Source organism: Mustela erminea, chromosome 1, assembly GCF_009829155.1.
Source record: "Mustela erminea isolate mMusErm1 chromosome 1, mMusErm1.Pri, whole genome shotgun sequence".
Taxonomy (NCBI): Eukaryota; Metazoa; Chordata; class Mammalia; order Carnivora; family Mustelidae; genus Mustela; species Mustela erminea.
The window spans coordinates 101,675,808-101,699,665 of record NC_045614.1 but is presented as its reverse complement, the minus strand read 5'-3'; the positions used below and the strand labels follow the sequence as shown (position 1 = coordinate 101,699,665).

At 34.9% G+C, this 23,858-nt stretch overlaps 1 protein-coding gene across 7 annotated transcripts in view; it reads left to right on the top strand.

Moving 5' to 3' along the window:
• Window positions 1–23,858, top strand: part of ZNF148 (zinc finger protein 148) — a 120,107-nt gene that overhangs the window by 45,326 nt on the left and 50,923 nt on the right. For 6 of the 7 annotated variants that reach the window (XM_032335797.1, XM_032335836.1, XM_032335803.1 and 3 more), the window contains one exon: window positions 4,197–4,545. The exons of the other annotated variant lie outside the window; for it this stretch is intronic. In XM_032335797.1, the coding sequence (XP_032191688.1) occupies window positions 4,213–4,545 (333 nt within the window). In that variant the 5' untranslated portion in view covers window positions 4,197–4,212. The remainder of the gene's footprint in view (window positions 1–4,196; window positions 4,546–23,858) is intronic. 7 annotated transcript variants of the gene reach the window in all.

Genomic DNA, 23,858 nt, shown 5'->3' with positions numbered 1-23,858 from the left:
CACTTTTTAACATGGATTGATTATATCAGTTTCCTTTCTTTACTCCTGACTGATCCTCCTTGGAAATAACTGAAGTTCAAGAAGCAAAGTAGTCTGTGTTAACTTGTGTGCATAGGACCTTTTGTTGTATTTGGGCTGTTGAATGTGCAGTGAAGCACATGAGAGCTTTGACTGAGACCATGCAGGAGTTAGAAGGGGGAAAGTTAAAGATGGTAAGTGAATGTTAAGAGAGTTTCAGAGGCAATAGAAAATAGACTTACCATTTTTCTTGTAGCTTTGTCCTTTTTTCTTTTACTCTATGCTTGGTGAAATTAACTTTATTGTTTGAGAACCTTATCTAATTTCCTGTTCAGCGTACTCTGCCCATTTACTAGTTGAGATGTATGGTAGAAGTAGGGTTCAATTTATATGTCTATGTGTCTTCTCCTTGCTTGTTTTCACCTAATATATCTCAGAGAACTTTTCACCTGTTACATACAGCAGCCTCATTCCTTTTAATGACTGCATGTGTTCCATTGTATGGTTGAATCATAATTAATTGAACAAGTCTTCTTTCAGTTGATGCTTAGGTTGTTTCCAGTCTTTTCCCACTGAAGGGTTGCACCAGACATCCTTGTACACATATCTTCAGTTAATTTTGATGAATTACTTTATATGATTATGTATATTCTTAGCAGTGAGGTTGCTGGGTCAAGGGGGCATACAGTTTTCATTTTGATATTTCCAAGGCTTGCTTTAAACCCTTGTCAGAGCAGCATTCATTGATACTGAAATCTGTATCTTAGTATTTTCTGGTGTTTCAGGGAAGTTGTCTCAAAACAGTTTCTCAGCTAGCCAGTAACTCAAAATATATGGCTTAATTTGGGGGTCACAGGAATAAGAAATCATACATAAAAAAGGAAGAGAGATTCCTTTTTCTGTGTTTGTGGCCTGATTTCAAGCAGATTTTCGAAGAGGTCATATTTGTCTTTTATTTGATCTTTGCCACTTCCTTTTCCATTTGCTCTCTTTATATTGAGGTGTGGTATCTTTCTTTTCCAAGTTCCTCACACTGGCACTTAATGTAAGCCTACCTTTTTTCCCAAATAGTCTCTGTCCCCAAAGTACTTCGACTTCCTCAGTACTTATGTTTTAGCCTCATGTTAGGGATAAGGTTAGTAAAAAATTATATTTTAATGTTTATTTTCATATGTACATTTTATGTTAACAGTATTTTAGGGGTATAGTTTTAAATAGTATGCATATATTGGGATATGCTCAATTTTAAAAAAGTGATGATGTGCATGATCATAAAAAGTGGAGTTGGGGACCGTTGCTTTAGGGAAGTGTAGACCTTGTGTCAGGTTAACAAGTCAGCTTCAACTTTGGCCACTTTTTCTTTAAAGTTATAAGTTCTGTCCTAGGTCAGTTTCTTTAAGTTGACCTTTTAATGACTTCTTCTTCTACATCTCCCATATTCTTTAAAAGCTCCTCTGTTTTTTGTATTTTGTTTTTAATAACAATGTGACAGTAGCAGCTGTAGCAGCAGTGAAGAATTGCAATAAAGGGTGGCTTTGTATATACATAATTCCCTTCTAAATTAGGGACTTTCCACATTCTTTAAGGAAACAGTAAATAGCTTAGAATAGTGTAATTGATTTGGTATGGACCTCCAAAGAAATGGCCAGAATAAGCAAATTTTAGCCCTGTAGGACTTCAAGTTTCACCTTCTTATGGGATAGTTTATTTTCTGAGAAACGTGATAAGTAGAATATTAGAAGAGGACAGTTACTTGGAGTTTTATTTAAAATCTTTGTCCTATAGATTTTTTAAAAGGATTTTAAATATTTGAGAGCGGGGGAGCCAAGCATGACTGGGAGGAGGGATTGGGGGAGGGGCAGAGGGAGAAGCAGACTCTTCTGAGCAGGGACCAGGATGTGGAGTTTCATCCAAGTTTGCTACTTAAAGATTGTGAAAAGTAAAATCAGATTCTGGGTCCTTTGTTTTATGTATTCTAGACTGATAATACTGGTACCAGGGAAGATAAGTTTAGTAAGTAAGAATTATATTTTTTGTGTTTTTTAACTTTGCTGTTTATGTGGGTTTTTTTTTTTTTGAGCTGTTCATTTAAGTACTAGTTTTTCAGTAAATGATAACCTTAGTAAATGAAAGTGTATTTAAATTTCAGTAGTGTGTTTGAATGTACCTGATCATTTTTTTTTTTTTTTTTACCTCTGAAAGCTATGATCAGGGTACTAACCATTATCTACCTGATTGATTTGGGAAAGAGGTAACCAAACTGAAACATAGTTAATGCATTTACTACTTGTGGACCCTTCCCTTTGGGTAGGATATGTATGTTAACTTTACACAGTCTGACAGTAGAAAGTGATTTTGAAAAACAAAGTTTGTACCAGTGCTTTCAGCCTCTTTGAGATGAAATTTCTTTGGATTTCATGATTGTTAAATTAGATCCTACAGTAACACAGTTGAATTTGAATTTACAACAACCAAAGTTAGAGTGGCAGATGTAATATTGCCTGTTTTTTTTCTAAATAATGGAGTAAATAAGGTAATGTAATTATTTGATTGTGTGTAGTTCTTATGACCTATTAAATTTACTCATGTGCTTTATTTAAGATGATATTAGTAACAAGTTTCACTTTTATTTCATTTTAATGAATTTAAAAAGTGTAAAAAATAAAATTTTATTATAGTAAGTTTTCAAATTAGAGATAAATACAAATATAGAAAAAACTTATGACAGTTTCACCACCCAGTGATAATGTTAATATTGTTAGCATTTTAGAAATCTCTACATTCAAACACACACACATTTCCTTTAGTATATTGGGATATTCTCTTATATTTTCAAATATATTTCAAGAATATATATTTTTTAAGATTTTATTTATTTGTCAGAGAGAGAGCAGAAGCACAAAGAGCTGCAGGCAGAGTAGGCAGAGGGAGAATCAGGCTCCCGCTGAGCGAGGAACCTGTGTGGGACTCCATCCCAAGACTCCAGGATTGTGACCTGAGCAAAAGGCAGACGTTTAACCAGCTGAGCCCACCAAAGCGTCCCTTTCAAGAATATTTTTATTGTATACATGTTTTTCTGAGCTTCAGCAGATGTATTGAAGTATAATAACTGACAGAAGCATGCACATACTACAGATGTACAACTTGAAGATTTTACAAACGAAGTACACCTGTGCAGTCAGCATTCAACTCAAGAAAAAATATTGCTGGCACCTAGACCTCTCCCATTTCCTACCTACTATCAGCAGCAACCCTCACAGGGTAGCCATTATTCTGATTTTATTTTTAAGAATAACTGTGAGATGTAATTTATATATGCTAAAATCCACCCATTTTCAGTGTTCAGTTCAGGGATTTTTAATAAATTTACTGATTCGTAAGGCCATCACTATAGTTTAAAACATATGTATGAATATATTTTAACCAGTTTCATTTTGTTGAATGCATAGTTATTTCCATTTTTTTTGCTAATGTAAATAATCCTGTAGTGACTTTTCCTGTATAACTTTTTATGCATTTTCTTTTATCGGGATAGGTTTCTTAAAGTATAATCACCAGTTTGAAGAAGGTGTGCATTTTTATGGCTTTTGATACATAGTACTATATTACCTTTGAAAATAATTGAGCTAACTTATTTTCTTACCGTTAGGAAATGAATGTCTTTTTTTTTTTTTTCATCTACCTCAACATGGGACTTTTTTTTTTTTTAAAGAATCACACCAATTTGGTGGATGAAATCTGGTAGCTCTGTTTAATGCTCATTTCTTTGATTACTGCTATAAGTGACTTTTATTTTATATATATAGTGATTTGCCTAATAGTGGTTTGTCTATTTATTTATTAATGAATGCACTTTTTTATTTTTTAAGACACTTTAATATGTTAAATGATATGAATCCTTTGTTATAAATACTTCCCCCAGTTTGCTTTATGTCATATTAATTTTTCATAATGAAATAGATTAAGATTTTATGCCATATTGTAAAAAATGAAAATGTGTATTCTACTCTACTAGCCTTTGGAAACTTATCTTGGTAATTTTAAAATTGGAGATGATAATGAATTACATGAATAAAATTTTTCTGTTAAAGTGTGTACCTTTCATAATTGAAATTTAAAAAGTATCAAGTAGACATATAAAACTAATTTATTATGCTTTGTTGCCAAACTTATTCTAGGCAGTTATACTTAAGCATGAACATTGACGACAAACTGGAAGGATTATTTCTTAAATGTGGCGGCATAGACGAAATGCAGTCTTCCAGGGCAATGGTTGTAATGGGTGGAGTGTCTGGCCAGTCTACCGTGTCTGGGGAACTGCAGGAGTCGGTACTTCAAGACCGGAGTATGCCTCACCAGGAGATCCTTGCTGCAGATGAAGTGTTACAAGAAAGTGAAATGAGACAACAGGATATGATATCACATGATGAACTCATGGTCCATGAGGAGACAGTAAAAAATGACGAAGAGCAGATGGAAACACATGAAAGACTTCCTCAAGGACTACAGTATGCACTTAATGTCCCTGTAAGTAATTCCTTTATAAGATTAATATAACTTATAGTTAGAAATATAATTAATTTTGTGTTCAGTAGTACTTCAAGTCATTGAGGAAATTTCAGAAAATACTTAAAGGCTTAATAGCTCAAATGGATGTTCTTGAATAGGTATGCTAAATGTTGACAGAAATCACATTTGAAAAAGCAGAGTTAAGTTATTGTATTATATACATTTTAGAAACTTAATCTTTTTCCAGGATAAAGTTTCTCTGTCAAGACTACTGTATATTAAATTTTAAGTGCTTAAATTTTATTTTATTTTATTTTATTTTATTATTATTATTTTTTAAAGATTTTATTTATTTATTTGACAGAGAGAGAAATCACAAGTAGGCGGAGAGTCAGGCAGAGAGAGAGAGAGAAGCAGGCTCCCGCTGAGCAAAGAGCCCGATGCGGGGCTCGATCCCAGGACACTGAGATCATGACCTGAGCCGAAGGCAGCGGCCTAATCCACTGAGCCACCCAGGCGCCCCTAAGTGCTTAAATTTTAAAGATTTTGTTTTAACTTCTGGGTTTCCTTGAAGAGGAGAAAGATTGAATCTTAAGCGTAACTAGGAAAAGATCAGACACTTGAGGGTTTTTTCCCTTCAAATTCTGTAAGTTGACAATTCCTGGTATCTCTGTTTTTTTTCATTACCTTTTTAAAAGGCATATGAGCTTTTTAGTTTTTGAGCTTTTTTAGTTATATGAGCTTTATTAGTTTTTCCTGTTTATCTTGGATGTCAAGTATTCTTTTGTAGGCACCCATAACTTTTTTGCCTTCTTGTGTGTGTGTATGTTTTTTTTTTACCTGATGACCAGCAAAATCATAACCATAATGTAATCTTCAGTTCTTTTTGTAATATTAAACCTGAATTTCTTTCATTATATCTAATATACTGTGCTTTTACTTTTCCTTCAGAACCTTCATATATCCTGCTTACAGTATTCCCTTCAGGCATACCCCCTTTCTGTTTTTTATTTTTATTTTATTTATTCATGTGACAGACAGAGATCACAAGTAGGCAGAGAGGCAGTCAGAGAGAGGAAGAAGCAGGTTCTCTGCTGAGCAGAGAGCCTGATGTGGGGCTCAATCCCAGTACCCTGAGATCATGACTTGAGCCGAAGGCAGAGGCTTCAACCCACTGAGCCACCCAGGCACCCCTAGATTTACTATTTCAATAGCTAAAGCCCCCTTCCTGTTTTTTTTTTTTTTAAGATTTTATTTATTTGTCAGAGAGAGGGAGAGAGAGCAAGCATAGGCAGACAGAATGGCAGGCCGGGACAGAGGGAGAAGCAGGCTTCCTGCCGAGCAAGGAGCCTGATGTGGGACTCAGTCCCAGGACGCTGGGATCATGACCTAAGCCGAAGGCGCTGCTCAACCAACTGAGCCACCCAGGCGTCCCCTTTCGTGTTAATCTAGATAGTGGTTCATCATTGTCAGCCTTCCCCGTCTGTTTAGTCCAGGCTGAGTTCCTGCAATAGGGACAGTTACTTATCCAGTGTCTATCTCTCTAATAAATTGTAGGCTCTATGAGAGGATGAATTTTTTTCTTATGTTCCATTGTATCCCAGGTGTTGGCACGTTGTGTGAATGAGTGAATAACACTTATAGTTGTGTTCTAATACATGTGCTTACCAACTTTTTCCTAGCCCATTGCAGTAACCTTTTCTTTTTTTAGCCTGTTCATGTGATGGATTATATTAATTGATTTTTGAGTGGGAAACCACCCTTACATACCTGTAATACATCCCACTCAGCTGTGGTATGTAATTCTCATTATATATTGTTAGATTCAATTTGCTAATAAGTTGTTGAGGACTTTTGTATTTATGGTCATGATACATATTGGTCTAGTTTTCTTGTAATACCTACATATCTGATTTTGATATTAGAGTAGTCCTGGCCTCATAGAATGATCTAGGAGTATCCCTCTGCTTCTAACTTCGGGAAGAGATTATAGAGAATTGGTATAATTTCTTACATAAATGTGTGATAGAATTCACCAGTGAGTGCATATGGCCTGGTACTTTATTTTTTGGAAAGTTACTACTTACTGACTTAATTTCTTTAACAGATGTAGACCTCTTCAGATTGTTTATTTCTTTTGTGTGAGTTTTTGCAGATTGTGTCTTTTAAGGAATTAGTTCCATTTCATCTTGATTATCACATTTATGGGCCTAGAGTTGTTCATAATATTCCTTTGTTATCCTTTTAATATCCATTGTTGTTCAGCAGATCTCTAGAGCTGTTTCATCTTTCAAAACTAAATCTCTATATCCTTGGGGTAATAATACATTATATGTTAATTTAAAAAAAACCAAACTGAATCTCTATACCTATTAGACAAGAATTCCCTATTTTTCTCCAGACCCCAATAGAAGCTTGCTGATTTTATTGCTAGTTTAAGAGGCAGCTTTTTCATTTTCTTTTCTTTTCTTTTTTTTAAAATGATTTTATTTTTATTTATTTGAGAGAGAGACAGATAGTGATGGAGATAGTGAGAGAGAACGCAAGCAGGGAGGAGAGGGAGAAGCAGGCTCCCGCCAAGCAGGGAGCCCTACACAGAGCTCCATCCCAGGATCCTGGGGTCACCACTGGAGCGGAAGACAGATGCTTAGCCAACTGAGCCACCCAGGCTCCCCCAGCTTTTAGTTTTCTCTGTTGATTTCTAGTTTTAAATTTCACTGATTTCTGCTCTAATTTTTATGATTTCTTCTGTTACTTTGGATTTATTTGCTTTTGTTTTCTAGTTTTCTAAGGGGAAAGATTTGATGATTGATTTTAGATCTTTTCTGATAAATGCATTTGATGCTATAAATTTCCCTCTAGGCACTGCTATTACTGCATCTCATGAATTTTGATAAATTATAGTTTTATTTTCATTTAGTTCAGTATATCTTTTAATTTCTCAGATTTCTTCTTTGATCCACATGTTGTTTAGAAGTGTGTTGTTTAATCTCCAAGTGTTTGGGGATTTTGCAGCTATTTTTCTGTTAATTAATTTCCAGAATAATTTTGTTGTGGTCTGAAAGCATATATTGTATAACTTCTGTTCTCTCAAATTTGTTAAGGTATGTTTTATGGCTCTGAAAGTGGTCTGTGACTGCTCCATGTGAGCTTGAGATTATGTGTTTTCTTGTTGAGGATGAAGTGGGTGGTCTGTATTGCATTAGCCTTTTTTAATAGGATTGACTGTCCTGTAAATGGTAGATTGACTTGTCCAATCTATATTTCATATAGTTTCCATAGTGATCTTTCTGAATGGGATTTATATTTCTCACTCCCCTGGGAAAACTTCAGAGGTTCCCATTGCTAAACAGCTAAAATATAGCTTATTGCAGAGGCAGAAAGAGCCCGCATAATCGTAATCACATCTTTTCTAGCAACCCTTTAGACAGTAGTTCAGTAGCTTCTCTCATCCGTTTATACTTAAGCATATCAAATTACTTTAGTTGCCTGGCTCCACTATGATTTTTTCTATTATTACTTCTGTATATGTTGTATACACTTGTATTATTCTTTGGCAATCTGTTTGTTTTTACTTCTCTGCTGAAAAGATTCCTCTTGTTTGATTTTCATTTTGAAAACTAACATTTTGCATCTCTTTGCTTACAAGACTGTAAGGTCCCTTTTCCGTATCCTGCCTTCTACTTTTGTGTTCTCAATTCCTGGGCTATATAGTAGGCAGTCAGATATTTTTTGAGTGAAAAAAAAGTTTATGCATGTGGATGTGTTTGTGTGTGTATATTTTTTTTTAATTGAAGAGACGTTTAAGGTGAATGCTCTTAGATGCCAAGTTTAAAGTTCAAACTGCATAGACTTGTATAACCTGCAGCCCATTAAGATACAGAATATTTCTGTCATCCTAGAAGGTTTCCCTGTGTTTCTTCCTGATCAGTCCCCTGGAGAACTTTATGTAGATAGAATCATATATAACTCTTGTGTCTGGCCTCTTTTGTTCAGCACAGTGTTTTTGGTTTATCTTTGTTGGTTGAGTGTATCCATAAGTAGTTCATTCCTTTTTATTGTTGATTAGTATTCTGTTGTGTTATTGTCCTAAAATCTGTTCATTCATTTCCCCTTTTACAGTCATTTTATCTCTAGTTTTCAGCTTTTATGGATAAACTTGCTATGAGCTATGAGCATTCTTGTACAAGTCTTTTTTCACTTCTTTGGGGTACTTCTTGATATAATTAAGCCATTTCTAAATTAAGCCATTAGATTGAGCTAGAGTCTATCTTTGTATCAATAATACATTGTCTTTTTTTTTTTTAAGATTTTATTTATTAATTTATTAGAGACACAGCAGAGAGGGAACACAAGCAGGAGGAATGGGAGAGGGAGAAGCAGGCTTTCTGCTGAGCAGAGAGCCCAACATGGGCCTCGATCCCAGAACCGTGGGATCATGACCTTAGCCAAAGGCAAACACTTAACGACTGAGCTGTCCAGGCGCTGCAGTATTTCACTGTCTTGACTGCTGAATCTTGTATAGTAAATCTTGAAGTCAGGTAGTATGGTCTTCCAATTTTGTTATTTTTCTGGCAAGACTGTTGTGACCATTTAAGGTTGTTTGTATTTTCACATAAAATATAGACTTAGCCTTTCAGTTTCTATAAAACTGGGGTTTTGGGGGATTATATTGATTCTACATATTTACTTGATAAAAATCAACATCTAAACAATAGTGGCTTCCAATCCATGAACATGGTATATTGCTATGTTTGTGTAGGTTTTCTGTAATTTATCTTAGCCTTGTTCTTTTCAGTGTAGTTATTGGAAATATTTTGTTAAATTTATTCCTAAGTATTTCCTGTTTTGGATGCAATTGTAAATGGTATTTTGAAAAATTTCAATGTTTAATTGTTCATGACTAGTATATAGAAATGTAGTTGATTCTTTTTATATTGACAATGTATCCTATGACTGTTACATGTATATATAAGTTCTAGTAGTTATTTTGTTGATTGCTTAAATTTATTCACAGTCATATTGTCTGATCATATTATTCATGCATTTTACATTTTCCTGCAGTGTTTATCTCCCCTTGCTCCCACACCCCCACTCCTCCCAGTATATATCTCTTCTTTTTCTTGTCTTACTGTATTGACTGGGGCCTTCAGTACAGTGATGAATAGAGGTGGTAAGAGTAGATATCTTTCCCTTTTTCCTGATCTTTAGGGGACTGCATTTAGTTTTTCACCTTTAAGAATTATTTTAGCTGTAGATTTTTTAATGGATGATCTTTATTACATTGAAGAAATTTTCTTTATAGTTTGCTGAAACTTTCTAAAATAAATAAATTTGTAACTCCAAGTGCTTTTTTTTTGTTTTCAAATGCTTTTTCTATGTCTGTTACGTGATCATGATTTTTTCTTATTATCTTAATACGGTGAATGATATTGATTGATTTTCAAGTATTAGACCATTCTTGTATTCCTGGGATAAATTGCTGTGGGTCATGATGTGTCATCCTTTTTCTACATTGCTAGATTCAGTTTACTAACTTTTTAAAATAATTTTTAAGTGTACATTTATGAGAGATACAAGTATTCTTGCAGTATCTTTGTTTTAGGTGTGCTGGTCTCATAGATGGGTTAGGAAGTATTTCCTACTGCATTTTCTAAAAGAGTTTGTGTAAGATATGTCCATCTCTACGTTACATATTTGATAGGCTAAAGCCAATCTGGGACTGAGTTTTCTTTGGAGGAGTTTTAAATTCCAAGTTCAATTTTTAGGACATATTTAAGGTTTCTCAGATTTAAAAAATTTTTTTCCTGTATCCATTTTGATAAGTTGTACTTTTCAAGGAATTTGTCCATTTCTTCTTGTTTAATTGAACAGAATTTTTCATAATTTTAAAATTTCTTTTATTGTCTAAAGATCTATAATGATTTTTTCCTTCTTATTCCTCATGGTGGTAGTTTGTCCTTTTCTTGATTAGTCTGGATAGGGGCTTATCAATTTTATTGTTCTCTTCAAAGAATCAGGTTTTGGTTTTATTGATTGTTACTATTGTACATTTCAGCTTTAACATTTCCTTATTTCCTTCCTTCTGCCTACTTTGTTTTTAATTTGCTCTACTTTTTTCAGCTTTTAAAGTGGGAGGCTAGATGACCGTTTTAGGCCATTCTTTTTTTTTTTTTTTTTAAGATTTTATTTATTTATTTGACAGAGATCACAAGTGGTCAGAGAGACAGACAGAGAGAGAGGGGGAAGCAGGCTCCCCACTGAGCAGAGAGCCCGATGCGGGGCTTGATCCCAGGACCCTAAGATCATGACCTGAGCTGAAGGCAGAGGCTTAACCCACTGAACCATCCAGGCACCCCCATTCTTCATTTTTTATATAAGCATTTGGAGCTATAAACTTCTTTTAACTTCCTTGGTGATTTCATTTTGACCCATGAGTTAATTAGAAGTTTTTTTGCTTAACTTCGCTTGCTTTGAAACTAATGTTTCAAAGTTTTCCAGGTATTTTTTTGTCATTGATGTTTAATTATTGTGGTCAGAGAATGTTCAGTGTATGATTTCAGTCTTTTAAAATTCATTGAGGCTTGTTTTAGGGCTTGATTAGTCTGGATAGAGATCTGGATGTATGGTTAGTTGGTCAAGGTTTTATACTCTTGGCTGTGTATTTTGAAACTTATTGGGTAGGTTATTTTATAAATATCAATTAGTTCAAGTTAGCCTACTTATGATCTTTGACACTTTTTTTTTTTGAAAATTTTTATTTTAATTCCAGTTAGTTAATTAACATAGTTAATCTTAGTTTTGGTTATACAGTATAGTGATCCAACAATTCATACATCACCTAGTGCTCATCAAAGTGCACTCCTAAATCCCCATCATTGATTTAACCCATTCTTCCATCCCTCTGCCCTCGGGTAACCATCTGTTTCTTGATTTGTCTCTCTCTCTCTTCCCCGCCTCCCACCCCGCCTTTTCTCATTTGTTTTGTTTCTTTAATTCCACATATGAGTGAAATCATATGGTGTTTCTTTCTCTGAGTTATTTTGCTTAGCATTATACTCTTCAGAATCATCGATGTTATTGCAGATAGCAAGATTTCATTCTTTTTTGTGGCTGAATCATATTTCATCAGGTATGTATACTATATCTTCTTTATCCATTCATCAGTTGATAGACACTTGGGCTGCTTCCATATATTGGCTGTTGTAAATAATGCTGCAACAAACATAGGGGGGGCGTATATCCCTTTGAATTAGTGCTTCTGTATTCTTCAGTATTGTGATTGCTGGATCATAGGATAATTCTATTTTCAATTTTTTGAGGACCCTCCATATTGTTTTCCACAGTGGCTGTATCAGTTTGCATTCCCACCACTAGTTCATGAGTGTTCCCTTTTCTCCACATCCTTGCCAACACCTGTTGTTTCTTGTGTTGTTGGTTTTAGCCATTCTGATAGGTATGAGGTGATAATATACTGTGGTTTTGATTTGCATTTCCCTCATTGTAAGTGATGCTGACTGTCTTTTCTTATGTCTTTTGGACATCTGTATGTCTTTGGAGAAATGTCTGTTCATGTCTTCTGCTTATTTTTTGATTGGATTATTTGTTTTTTGGTTATTGAGTTTTATGAGTTCTTTATATATTTTGGAATGGTCTTCAACATTTATATCCTGTACTGATCTACCTATCTTCTAACAGTTAAAGTTTACTTGTAAAAAGATCCAGTTGAAAACTACATATTGCATCAATTGACACATCTCTTTAGTTTTCTTTAGTCTGCGTTAGTTCCTCACTTTAAAGTTTTATGATCTTAATAATTGAAGGTTAATAGACCATCTTTTTTTTTTTTTAAGAATGTTTCTCAGTTTAGGTTTATCTGATTTTCCCTCTTAATGATACTTAAGTTACTATCTTTGGGAGGGGTTATCACAAATAGTGATGCTATGTCTTCTCTGCATTGCATTCTAATAGGTGGTAAATGATTTTTATTTGCCCCATTCTGATGGTTCACTCTGATAAGTTGATTAAGGTGATGGCTGGTAGATTTTGTCACTGTAATCTTATTCCTCATCACACTTTTTAATTTATTTGTTTATTTGTATCAGTATGGGTTTAGGAGTTTTATTAACTGGGTTAAAGTCTATTACTATGATTGTTTTAATGCTTGATTTAAGATTTGGCCAATTGGATCCTCTTCAAGCTGACTTCTCTGTTCTTTTGACATGTCCCATCAGTCTTCTTAGTACATGCTTGCCTTCTGTTACAAGATGTTTTAGGCCTGTCTTGTGTATGTTTTCTGCTGCCTCACCCCTGGAATCAGCCATTTCTCTAAGGAGTCCTTGTTCATTTTAGTGGATGGCATTTAGAAGGCAAGATCTGGGTGCCTAATGTGCTGCTCATTGCTTTTGAGGTATAGCTGCTTCCAGAACTCAGTGGACAAAGCCAGAGAGTATATGTATGTATATAATTATATACATTCATATGTATACATATACACTCACTTCTGTCTATAATTATCTCCGTGTCTATCAGTATTATAAAACTATGAGTCACACTGATCCCTCCAATTACAGTCCATTACCACAGAGTATATTTTAGTTTTTTCCCTTCTGTATTTTTTAACTCCCTTCTTAGACAGTGAGAAATCTGGCTTTCTTAATCATTGGTGTATTTCCTGACTTGATCAGAACCCCCTTGCCATGTGTAAACCATTCGTCACCGCATCTTCCTGTGCAGAGGGCCTCTTTCTCTAATCCTGGTCTATGCCTGGTCTGCTTCCTCCATGTGCTTTCACAACTTGCACTGGACCTCTTTACCATATGGAGCCTTCCTTCTGCACTGTGCTGGTCCATGCTCACCCTTGGTACCTTTCTCACTCCACTGAGCTTCTGACACCTTGCTCCAGGTTACCCTTCCTCTATAACGTAGACCCTTATGCTGCTTGGGTTTTGACACCTTACCCTGAGCTGTCTTCTGTGAAGAAGCTCCTTACTCTGCTTACATCCAGACATCTTTGTGCAACAGTTGCCCACTTATCTTGTCTGGGATTTTATACCCTTTTATGCTTCAGCTTATAGCTTTAGGAATGAATGGTTCATGGAGAACAGGTGAATAGGGGCAGGAAGAGGAAGGGACAAGACTTACTGTCCTTTTACTTTTGTTGAAGCTTAATTTTGGAATTACATAGATTCGTAGAAAGTTATAAAATTAGTAGAGAGGTCCCATGTACCCTTCAGCCAGTTTCCTCTATTGGTTAAATCCTATATAATTATAGTACAATCTCAAAATCAGGCAATTGACATTGCTATAATATGTCCAGTGCTGTATACTTTATCACACATGTAGATGTGTTTAATGATCATCACATCAGGAGACATACTGAATCCATCATGACAAAGATATCTGTGGTGTGACCCCTTTGTAGTCGCACCTCTTCTCCCACCATTTCTAACTGCTGGTTGTCTTACTTTTAATTGATTTTCCACCTTTGTGTCTTTGTCATTTTGAGAATGTTTTGTTAGTGGACTCATAGAGTATGTCATGTTTAGACTTGATCTTTAGATCTTTTGACTTTTTTCAGTTAACATAATGCCTTTGAGAGCCATCTGAGTTATTGTGTAATTTGTTCCTTTTTATTACAGAGTAGTATTCCATGGTGTTGATGTACCACAGTTTAACCATTCACCTCCTAAAGGACGTTTTAGTTGTTTCTACATTTTGGATATTACAGATGTGCTATGAACATTCATGCATAGGTTTTTGTGTGAGCATAGGTGTATGATAAATACCCTGTCATACTCCCACCACCAGGTGTACACTCCTGTAACATTTTGGTATATGTACTAATGTGCTTTTTTTGATATGTATACCAGACATAGAATCATGTTGCTTTTTATAGACTGTTTTCATTTACCAGCATATTTTGAACTTTTCTTAACTTCTTACTCTTGTAATACTTCTTAAATGTCTGTTTCATATTCGATACATATGAGTAATTTGTAATTGAGTCCTGCTACTCCTACTAGGTAATGATAAATTTGAGTCCATTTCGAGAAAGAGTTAATGAAAAGTTTTCTCATACTATATACCAGAGGGCAGAATTTAGGATTTGTGTAACATTGCTCTATAGTGGAACACAACAGACACAAGAAATCATAATCCCTTTTTCTTACTTAGGCATTCCCACTATGGCACATATTCCCAATATGGCACAGTGGTGAAGGGTAAGTCTTGGGATCATGAATATATATTTTTGAATTAAAGAGAGGACATTGATCTAGAACAATATGGTCCAGGTCCCCAGAAGAAAACTTAAGTTACCAGGCCTTTCATCCTCTTTAGATTGTGTGCTAAAGACTTCTAAAAGTAGATCTTGAGCACATTAATGATTTTCGTCTTTTATTTGCTCATTCATTTGGAAGCCACAAAGAACTTTATTTCATATTAACTTCTTTCGTTAACTAAAAACTAAAGTTAAGTTTGGGTTTTCTTAGATTGTTAGTAACAGTTAAGATTCTGTAGCCTATGTAAACTCTCCAGTGTTTTGTGACAGTTGAAGTAAAAGTTCTTCATTTGTGGTAACTGCTTATTTTCATTTTATCTTAATCTTACTCTAAATCAGTCACCCAAACTCAATGGCCCTCCATTTTCAGCAGCAGTCTGCAGACCACCTTTTGAAATGTCTACAGTTTACTTATTAGAACTTTGTTTTCTAATGTGTTAGAAACTTGAATTAAAATGAAATAAAATAAGTCTTTCAGTCTCATTAGCCACATTTTAGGTGTTCAGTAGCCACATGTGGTTAGTGGCTTCTGTTTTGGACAGCAAAGATAAAGAACATTTCTAACATTGCAGAAAGTTTTATTGGAAACACTAGAAAGCTTCTTAACTCAGGAACTAAATTTATTTTAGAACTGTGAAAAAAGTATTTGGTTTATTCTTTTAATTCTTATATTCATTCAGTAAGAATTGAGAAATCATAACTCTCTATGGTCTTAATTTTTCCAGTTGGATGGGGTAAGCATGTTCAAGAATAAAGACCTGTTTGTGTTGACAAATTGCAGCAAATTGTAATTCATAATAATATATGCTACATTGTTTTTTAGAAAACTGTTAGATTGTATCACTTGAGCAAAAGGATTTTGAATTAAGAACTATACAAATTCATGTTCTAGTCATATAATAATAAAATCAAATGTAAAATATTTCAGGTACTTATAACTCCTGAAAAAATACATGTCAGCATTTGTGTAGCATTTTATTTTAGTCATGAATTTCTGTGCTATAAAACAGCATGAACAAAATTATAGGAATACTTTCATGTATTTCCTATTTATAAATATTTTGTTCAATGACCTAGGAAACTCAAAATATATTTGGCCATTGGTGTAAGAACTATGTTTGGTTTTTTAGTTTTTAAGTTTTCTTAAATCCTGTTATTAATTTAAGAAAGGCTATATAGATGTTTTCCCATATGCCTCTTGTTCTAGTCAGTAAAAATGTAACATACAGATGCCAGCAATTTGAGTATATATCTTGTAATGGGTAATTTTTCCCCTCTTATTAAAAAAAGAAAAAAGAAAAAAAAAATCAATCCTAACCCATTTCAGTGGTTTTAAGTTATTTTTTTATTTTTGCCACATATTTTGTACTCTGGTGTAATTCCAGAATTGGACTGGATTTATTGGTGACAAATGTTCTTTCACAAGCATCCTGGAAGGTGAGAGATCTGTTTGCTATTATATTTATTTGCTTAAATAATAATTAGTAGGATATGTTTCTTTTTGGCTAACTCCCCAACTTATTATCCCCATTGTGTTGTATACTTTTTTTTAAACAGTTATTTATTACCTGTAGCCAATTCTTATTACCATTACATTTCTTTCAGAGTTCATCTGAGGGATTTAGAAGCAGTTTCGTTATGTTCATTGGCTGTTGGGGTCCTGTAATTGCATTGGTTATTATTGGAGCTCTGTGTTTTAAGAAGTGTTTTTATTCTTCCCATTCAAATACTTTTTACTTCAGCATACTCTTTGGATATCTTTTTCAGAAATAGATTCATTAATTGAGCTTATTTTAAGAAGAGGTGGTAATTTATATCAATTCAAGTTTTTTGTTTTGTTAAAGATTTTATTTATCTATTTGACAGAGAGAGACAAAGTGAGAGAGGGAACATAAGCAGGGGGAGTGGGAGAGGGAAGCAGTCTTCCTGCTGAGCAGGGAGCCCAACATGGGGCTCAATCCCAGGACTGTGGGACCATGCCCTGAGCCGAAGGCAGATGCTTAATGACTCAGCCACACAGGTGCCCAAGTTTTTGTTTTGTTTTGTTTTTAAACCATATTTTATTCGCATGCTGTATAGATCTTAGTGCCATGTTTGGTAGGAATCAATATATGAGCAGAAAACCTGGCATAAGTAACCGTACTTCATAGTTTGTCCTGGTGTGAATCATGCTACTGCTTATTTATTATTTCAACTTACTTGAAAAGCAGAAGACCGAAGCTGTCCTTTTTAAGAGATTGTTTTAAGGCATCTGGGTGGTTCAGTCAGTTATGTGTCTGCCCAGATCATGATCCCAGGGTCCTGGGATTGAGTCCTGCATTGGGCTCCGTGCTCTTCTGTGAGTTTGGATCTCCCTCTCCCTTTATACCCTGCCCCCCATCCCCATGCTCTCTCTCTCCCTCTCTCTCATGTTCTCTCTCTCTCAAATAAATAAATAAAATCCTAACAAAAAAATAAGAGTTTGTTTTAGGGAGCTAATCCACAATGATCTATTTTTTTATATGTATTTTGTCAACTTTTTAAAGGATTTTATTTATTTATTTGACATAGAGAGAGAGATCACAAGGAGCCAGAGAGGCAGGCAGAGAGAGAGGGGGAAGCAGGCTCCCCGCTGAGCAGAGAGCCCGATGTGGGGCTCGATCCCAGGACCCTGAGATCATGACCTGGGCTGAAGGCAGAGGCTTAACCCACTGAGCCACCCAGGCGCCCCTGGACATAAATTATTAATAGAAGATTTCTTTCCAGATGACTTTAATAATATAGCCAGTCTCTAAGTTTACTACAGTTCTATCTGATCTTTGATGTTTAATCTGGAATTGTGAGACAGTGGTACTGAATGAGTGTTACACTCTCTTACTTAGGACAGTAGTACACAAATTGAAAATCATTATGGACAAGGCTATAGAGTCAGCCTATCTAGATCAGTCTCAGATCTGCTTTGGTTTTCTCATAATGGTCTTGATGTCGGTTATTATGAACAATCACATAGTCATTGTAAACATTAAAATAGTTCAGAATAAAGTAAAAAGTAAAAATTGTTTCCACCACTTAACTAATTTAATTCCCAAAAGATAACTAGTAATATTGACAGCCTTCTGGAAATTTTTAATTTATTAACAAACATGCAGAGTGTGTATGTGTATTTATTTCTATATAATATGGTTTTAAAATCTGTTATGAAAACCTGCATATGTTTTGTTTTAAGTAGATTAGATGATAATGTTGTTTATATGCTTTTGAAATTAGCTGTGTTTATTTAAAACACATCCTATAGAAATTTTGTAATTGCCTATGGAACTTATTTTAATAGCTGATTAAATGGTGTGCCTTATTTAAGGCAATACTGATGGATATTTATGTTACTATTAGATCTGTTTGAACAAAGTAATGGTGAAAGGATCATACTTTTATATATAGACATAGATGCCTATATATATGAGCATGTTTCTTGTACTTATATCTGTATGTACCTACACATTTGTAATACTCTTTCTCTAGGTCTATGTCTTTTATTGAAGTATAACATTTTATACAGAAAAGTACAGAAATTGTAAGTGAGAAATTTTATCAAAAGTGAACACAGTTGAATAACCACTGCCCAGATCAAGGCATAGAACATTACTAGCAGCGCAGAGGGCCTCCCCATCTTCTTAGTCACAACCATTTTTAAATTTCTGAAGTTAACCACTACCATAACACTTCTAGCGTGGCCTAGTGGTTTTACCAGATTTTGTACTGATTATAAATAGACTCATACACTCTGTAGGATGTGATTTCTTTGGTTCAGATTGTGAGATGTATTCACATTTTGCAAGTACTAGTTTATTCTTATTTCTACATAAGCATCAGTTGTGTGAATATATCAAAATTTATCCATTGTAGTATAATTGATGTATAGGTTATTTCCAGATGTGGACTATTACAAAAAGTGCTGATGTGAATATTCTTGGATGTGTCTTTTGGTGCATGTACATGCTCATTTTTGTTGGTTATGTACTTAGGATTGAATTTGCTAGGTTTGCATATGTTCAGCTTTAGTAGGTACTGGCAAAAGCTTTTTTAAGTGGATTTACCAGTTTATATTAATTGTCCATATCCTTGGTACTTGGTATTGTCAGTCCTTTTAATTTTAGCCATTATGATTGGATAGTAGTCTTGCAAGTGTGATTTTTAGGTTATGTTTCACTGAAAACAAACAAAATTTAGTACTGTTTCATACTTGCAATTTGGGTATTATTTTTTGGTAAGGCACATGTCTATTTTTTGTCCATTTTTCTATTGTGTTTCTTTCTCTTACAGATTTGTAGTAGTTCTTTATCTGTTTGTTGGGTATCTGTTTATCTTTGTGTATATATCTCCTCTTTTTCATTCTGATTTGCCTTTTTACTCTTGATAAATAGAAGCTGTTGTTAATAACATTCAATTTATAAGTCTTTTCCTTTTGGTTAGTGTTTGTGTATCCTATTTAAGAATTCTTTGCCTGCCGTAAAATCACAGAGATACTTTGTTAACTTCTGGAAGCTTTATGGTTTTTCTATCCCATTTAGATTAATAATCCATTTGGAATTGATTTTTGCTGATGATGTGCAATAGGGATCAAGGTTTATTTGATGGCTTTTTCCCCCCCACTCACAATAGAAGTTTTTTCAGTCTCACTTCTCTGGCTTAATGTTTTAGTTCTTAGAATAACTTAGTATGTTAAGTTAATGATAAACAGGTTTTTTTCATTGATGAGTACTAGGGATTTATACTAACACTGGAGTTAATAAATTTTTAAGATTATAAAGTAATACGTACTTGTTGAGGAAATGTAAAAATTCTAAAACTATAAAGCAGATAGCAAAAAATCGCTAATGTCACTATAGGATGATCACTACTAACATTTGGTTGTTAGCATTTTAGTGTTTGCTTTATGTTTGTTTTTCTGTGTATGTATTTGTGTTTGTATAAAATTTGCTGCATATGTATTTGTGTGTTTGTATAATATTGTAAAACATATTTATCTACATAATTATATATTTACTCCTCACCATGAGCATTTCATTATGTCATTAATATTATCCAAAACTAAGATTTTTTTATAACTGTATAACGTCAAATAGCAGTGTTGTAATTTACCTCAGTCCTTATTACTGGATACTTAGACTGTTTGCACTTTTGTTTTTACTACCATAAAGAATGTTGTTATGTTATATGTAGACATTGTTGTGCCATGTGAGTTTATTTCTTCAGTATAGATTTCTTAGACTTTTGATATGTCCTGGTCAATTTGTAGACCATAAAAGTTGACCAATTATTTTTCCTCTAGTAGTATATGAGATTTCCAACTTAATATCTTTATAAATGATCTAGAGTAGGAACTAGGAAATAGAATTTCTAGATTTGTAAATGATGTTGAGGGAAATAAAAACAACTGGACTTGGTCTTGGGTTGGCAGTGGAGAAGAAAATTAGAAGTCGCTTTTAAACAGAAGATTGAGGTAATATAGCATATTGCAAGGCAGGGAATTTGGAGGGAGGTTCTTAATGTGAAATACTGATTTAGATAATAGGATGTCTAGGTGGAGATATTCTGTAGAAATTGGTAACTCATCTGTAAGTCTATGTTAATTAATAGCCATAAATATTTGTTTAGAAAATGAAAGTTTTCAAGGTATTCTTGATGTAATCTCATTAGATATTCTGTTGTAATCCCATTTGATTTTCTGTTGTGTATATGCTGGATATTATTACTACCATGATTAAGAGATGAAGAAATGATTATGATCATTAGTGGCATCAAGAATCTGTCTGCTATCAACTGATATGTTTTGTAGTTGATGCTTTACATATGTAATATCTTTTAACTCTGCAGAAATTCTGTGAGGATTATTTCCTCCATTGTATAGGTGAGGAAGGTTCCAAATGACTAAATTTAGTTCAGCCTTACACTGGTATTAATATATTTTGGAATTAGGTTGTATTTCCTTTAACTCCCCACCTTTGCTTTTCGTGTTTTTCCATATTTTTCCAACTAGAAGCCAGGTTCATCCAGATAGTAATTAGAGGAGGTAGGATTGAAACTTAGGTCTTATGCTTCACCTATATATTGATGATATTTTGTCCATTTTGTTGTTTGTTTGTTTGTTTGTTTATTAAATTTATTTTTTAAAAGGTATTTGTCAGAGAGGGCATAAGCAGCAGGAGTGGCAGGCAGGGGAGGCAGAGTGAGAAGCAGGCTCCCTGCTGAGCAAGGAGCCTGTTGTGGGAATCGATCCCAGGACCTTGGGATCATGGCCAGAGTTGAGGGCAGATGCTTAACCGACTGACCCACCCAGGTGTCCCTCACTTTGTTATTTTTAAAATTATTTTCTCTCCCTTTTATGGTAGCCATTCTAGAACCTCTAGAAATTTTTCCACATTCTGGCAGCAAGCAAACTGTAGTTCCTATTTGGAAAAATAAAATTTTCACATAAAAATTATTTTAAAAGCAGTTTTAATAATTCAGATTTATTAAGAAGCTGTTATAGTAGTGGAAATAACACTGGACTAAAAGACACAAGATCTTGGTTTAAGTCCTAATGTTGAAATATAATAGTTTGGGTAAGACACTTCCCTGAAGTTTTAGTTTTCTTATTGGTAACTTGAAGGTAATAATTAATTCACCAATCACAGCTGTTAAGATTTTAGTTGCTAGATTTGGAAGACTTGGATTTCAATTTTGATTTACCCTTTTAATTAATGGGATTTTTAGACAAGTGACTTAACTTTTCTGGGTCTTAGTTTTCTTATTCTTAAGATGGGATGAAAATAATTTTACTGTGAAACTGAGATGACCTGTAATAGACTATATGGGCTAGAGAGCATGTGCCACCTGCCTCCCCCTCACCCCCTGCCCCACAATCCTGTAGCCTTAGCACCTAGGAACCTAGAACAGTGGACAGTGCCAAGTACACAGTAAATGGTAGATGAATCTTTGTTTATCAGGCTGAGGAGGAGAAACTACAAATTTACAGAAGACCAACATTACTGAGGTATAATTCACAGAAGATCTGCACATATTTAATGTATACTATATGATAAGTTTGGGGTGCTAAGTATTTTTGTAGTTAGAAAAATCAAAATTTTCTTAACTTTTATTTTGTAATAGATTTAGATTCATAAAAAGATTGTAGAAATAGTTTTGAGTGCATATAAACCCATCACACAGCTTCTTCTCATATCAAAGCTTATTCAACCATAATGTAGTTATCAAAACCAGGAACTTAATGTTGGTAAAACTAAGGGCTTATTTGAATTTTATTTGTTTACCCCTAATGCCCTTTTTCTGTTTGAGGATTCAGTATAAGATCCTATACTGCATTCAGTTTTTGCATCTTCTTCTTCTTCTTCTTCTTCTTTTTTTTTTTAAGATTTTATTTATGTATTTGACAGAGATCACAAGTTAGGCAGAGAGGCAGGCAGAGAGAGAGGAAGAAGCAGGCTTCCTGCTGAGCAGAGAGCCCGATGTGAGGCTCCATGTGGGGCTCGATCCCAGGACCCTAGGATCACGACCTGAGCCGAAGGCAGAGGCTTTAAGCCATTGAGCCACCCAGGCACCCCTTGTTTTTGCATCTTCTTAAGTCTCCTGCATTATGAGACAGTTCAGTCTCTCCTTGTCTTCTATGATCTTGACGTTTGATACTTGATGAGTATTGTCAGTTATTTTGTAGAATATCTCTCAGTTTGGGTTTGATGTTTTCTCATGACTAGGTTGAAGCTCTGCATTTTTTTAAAAAAGATTTTATTTATTTATTTGACAGAGAGAGAGAGAGCACGTGCACAAGCAGGCAGAGAGGCAGGCAGAGAGGCAGGCAGAGAGGGAGAGGGGGAAGCAGGCTCCCTGCTGAACAGAGAGCCCGATGTGGGGCTCGATCCCAGGACCCTGAGATCATGACCTGAGCTGAAGGCAGAGGCTTTAACCCACTGAACCACCCAAGTGCCCCGAAGCTCTGCATTTTTGACAACCCTAAAGAAGTGATGTTGGTACAAAATTTGGTATGCCTTACTACTGGTGATACTAACCTTGATTCTTTGTTTAGGTAGTATCTGCCAGTTTTCCCCAGTATAAGGTCGCTATTTTTCCCTTTGTAATTAAGATATCTTTTAGTCTTGGGGCGCCTGGGTGGCTCAGTGGGTTAAAGCCTCTGCTTTCGGCTCAGGTCGTGATCCTGGGGTCCTGGGATCGAGCCCCACATCGGGCTCTCTGCTCAGCAGGGAGCCTGCTTCCCTTCCTCTCTCTCTGCCTGCCTCTCTGCCTACTTACGATCTCTGTCAAATAAATAATAAATAAAATCTTTAAAAAAAAAAAAGATATTTTTGAGTCTGTTTAAATACTTGATTTCTCCTCAGATTTCTACCTACTGGTTTTAGCATTCATTAGTGGACCCTGCCAGTTGTAGTTAATGTGGTGTTTACCTAATTGTGATTTTGTATTTTTCTCCTTCTTGCTATATTTATGTTAATCGTAGCTGTCTCTTCTTTATTATTTTTTCCAGTTACTTTAGTTTTTCTCAGCATGGGTATTCATTTTATTCTACGAGTTCCAATCCAGTAATGTCATTACTTTGTTGCTCAAGTTGTTCAGCTATGCTGGTTAAGAGCTCCGCCAGACTGGTTCTTGTGTCCTTCGGACACTTGTTCATCCTTTTTCTGGCTCTTTAGTTTCTGGTACCACAGGATGTTGTTTTTGCCTGGACGAGTTCTGGAATCAGTCACTTCTCCAAGGAGCCCCAGTTCCTCTTATTTGGATAATGGTGTTTAGAACCTAAGTTCTGGGTGCTAAGTGTGTTAGATATTGTTGCTCCTTTGTAATCTCAGTAGAGTGAGCCAGGAAATATATGTATGTCTGCTAACTCATACATGCACACCATCTGTACTCATTTCTTTATGTTGGTGGAGTCCAGGTACCTATTAAAAGAGAGTGAATGGAGAAGAGGAAGGGAACACAAAATATAGTTAAGATGTATCTAGGTCAGCAGCTCTCAAAATTTCTGGTCTTACAACCCTCTTGCTCTTAAAAAATTGTGAAT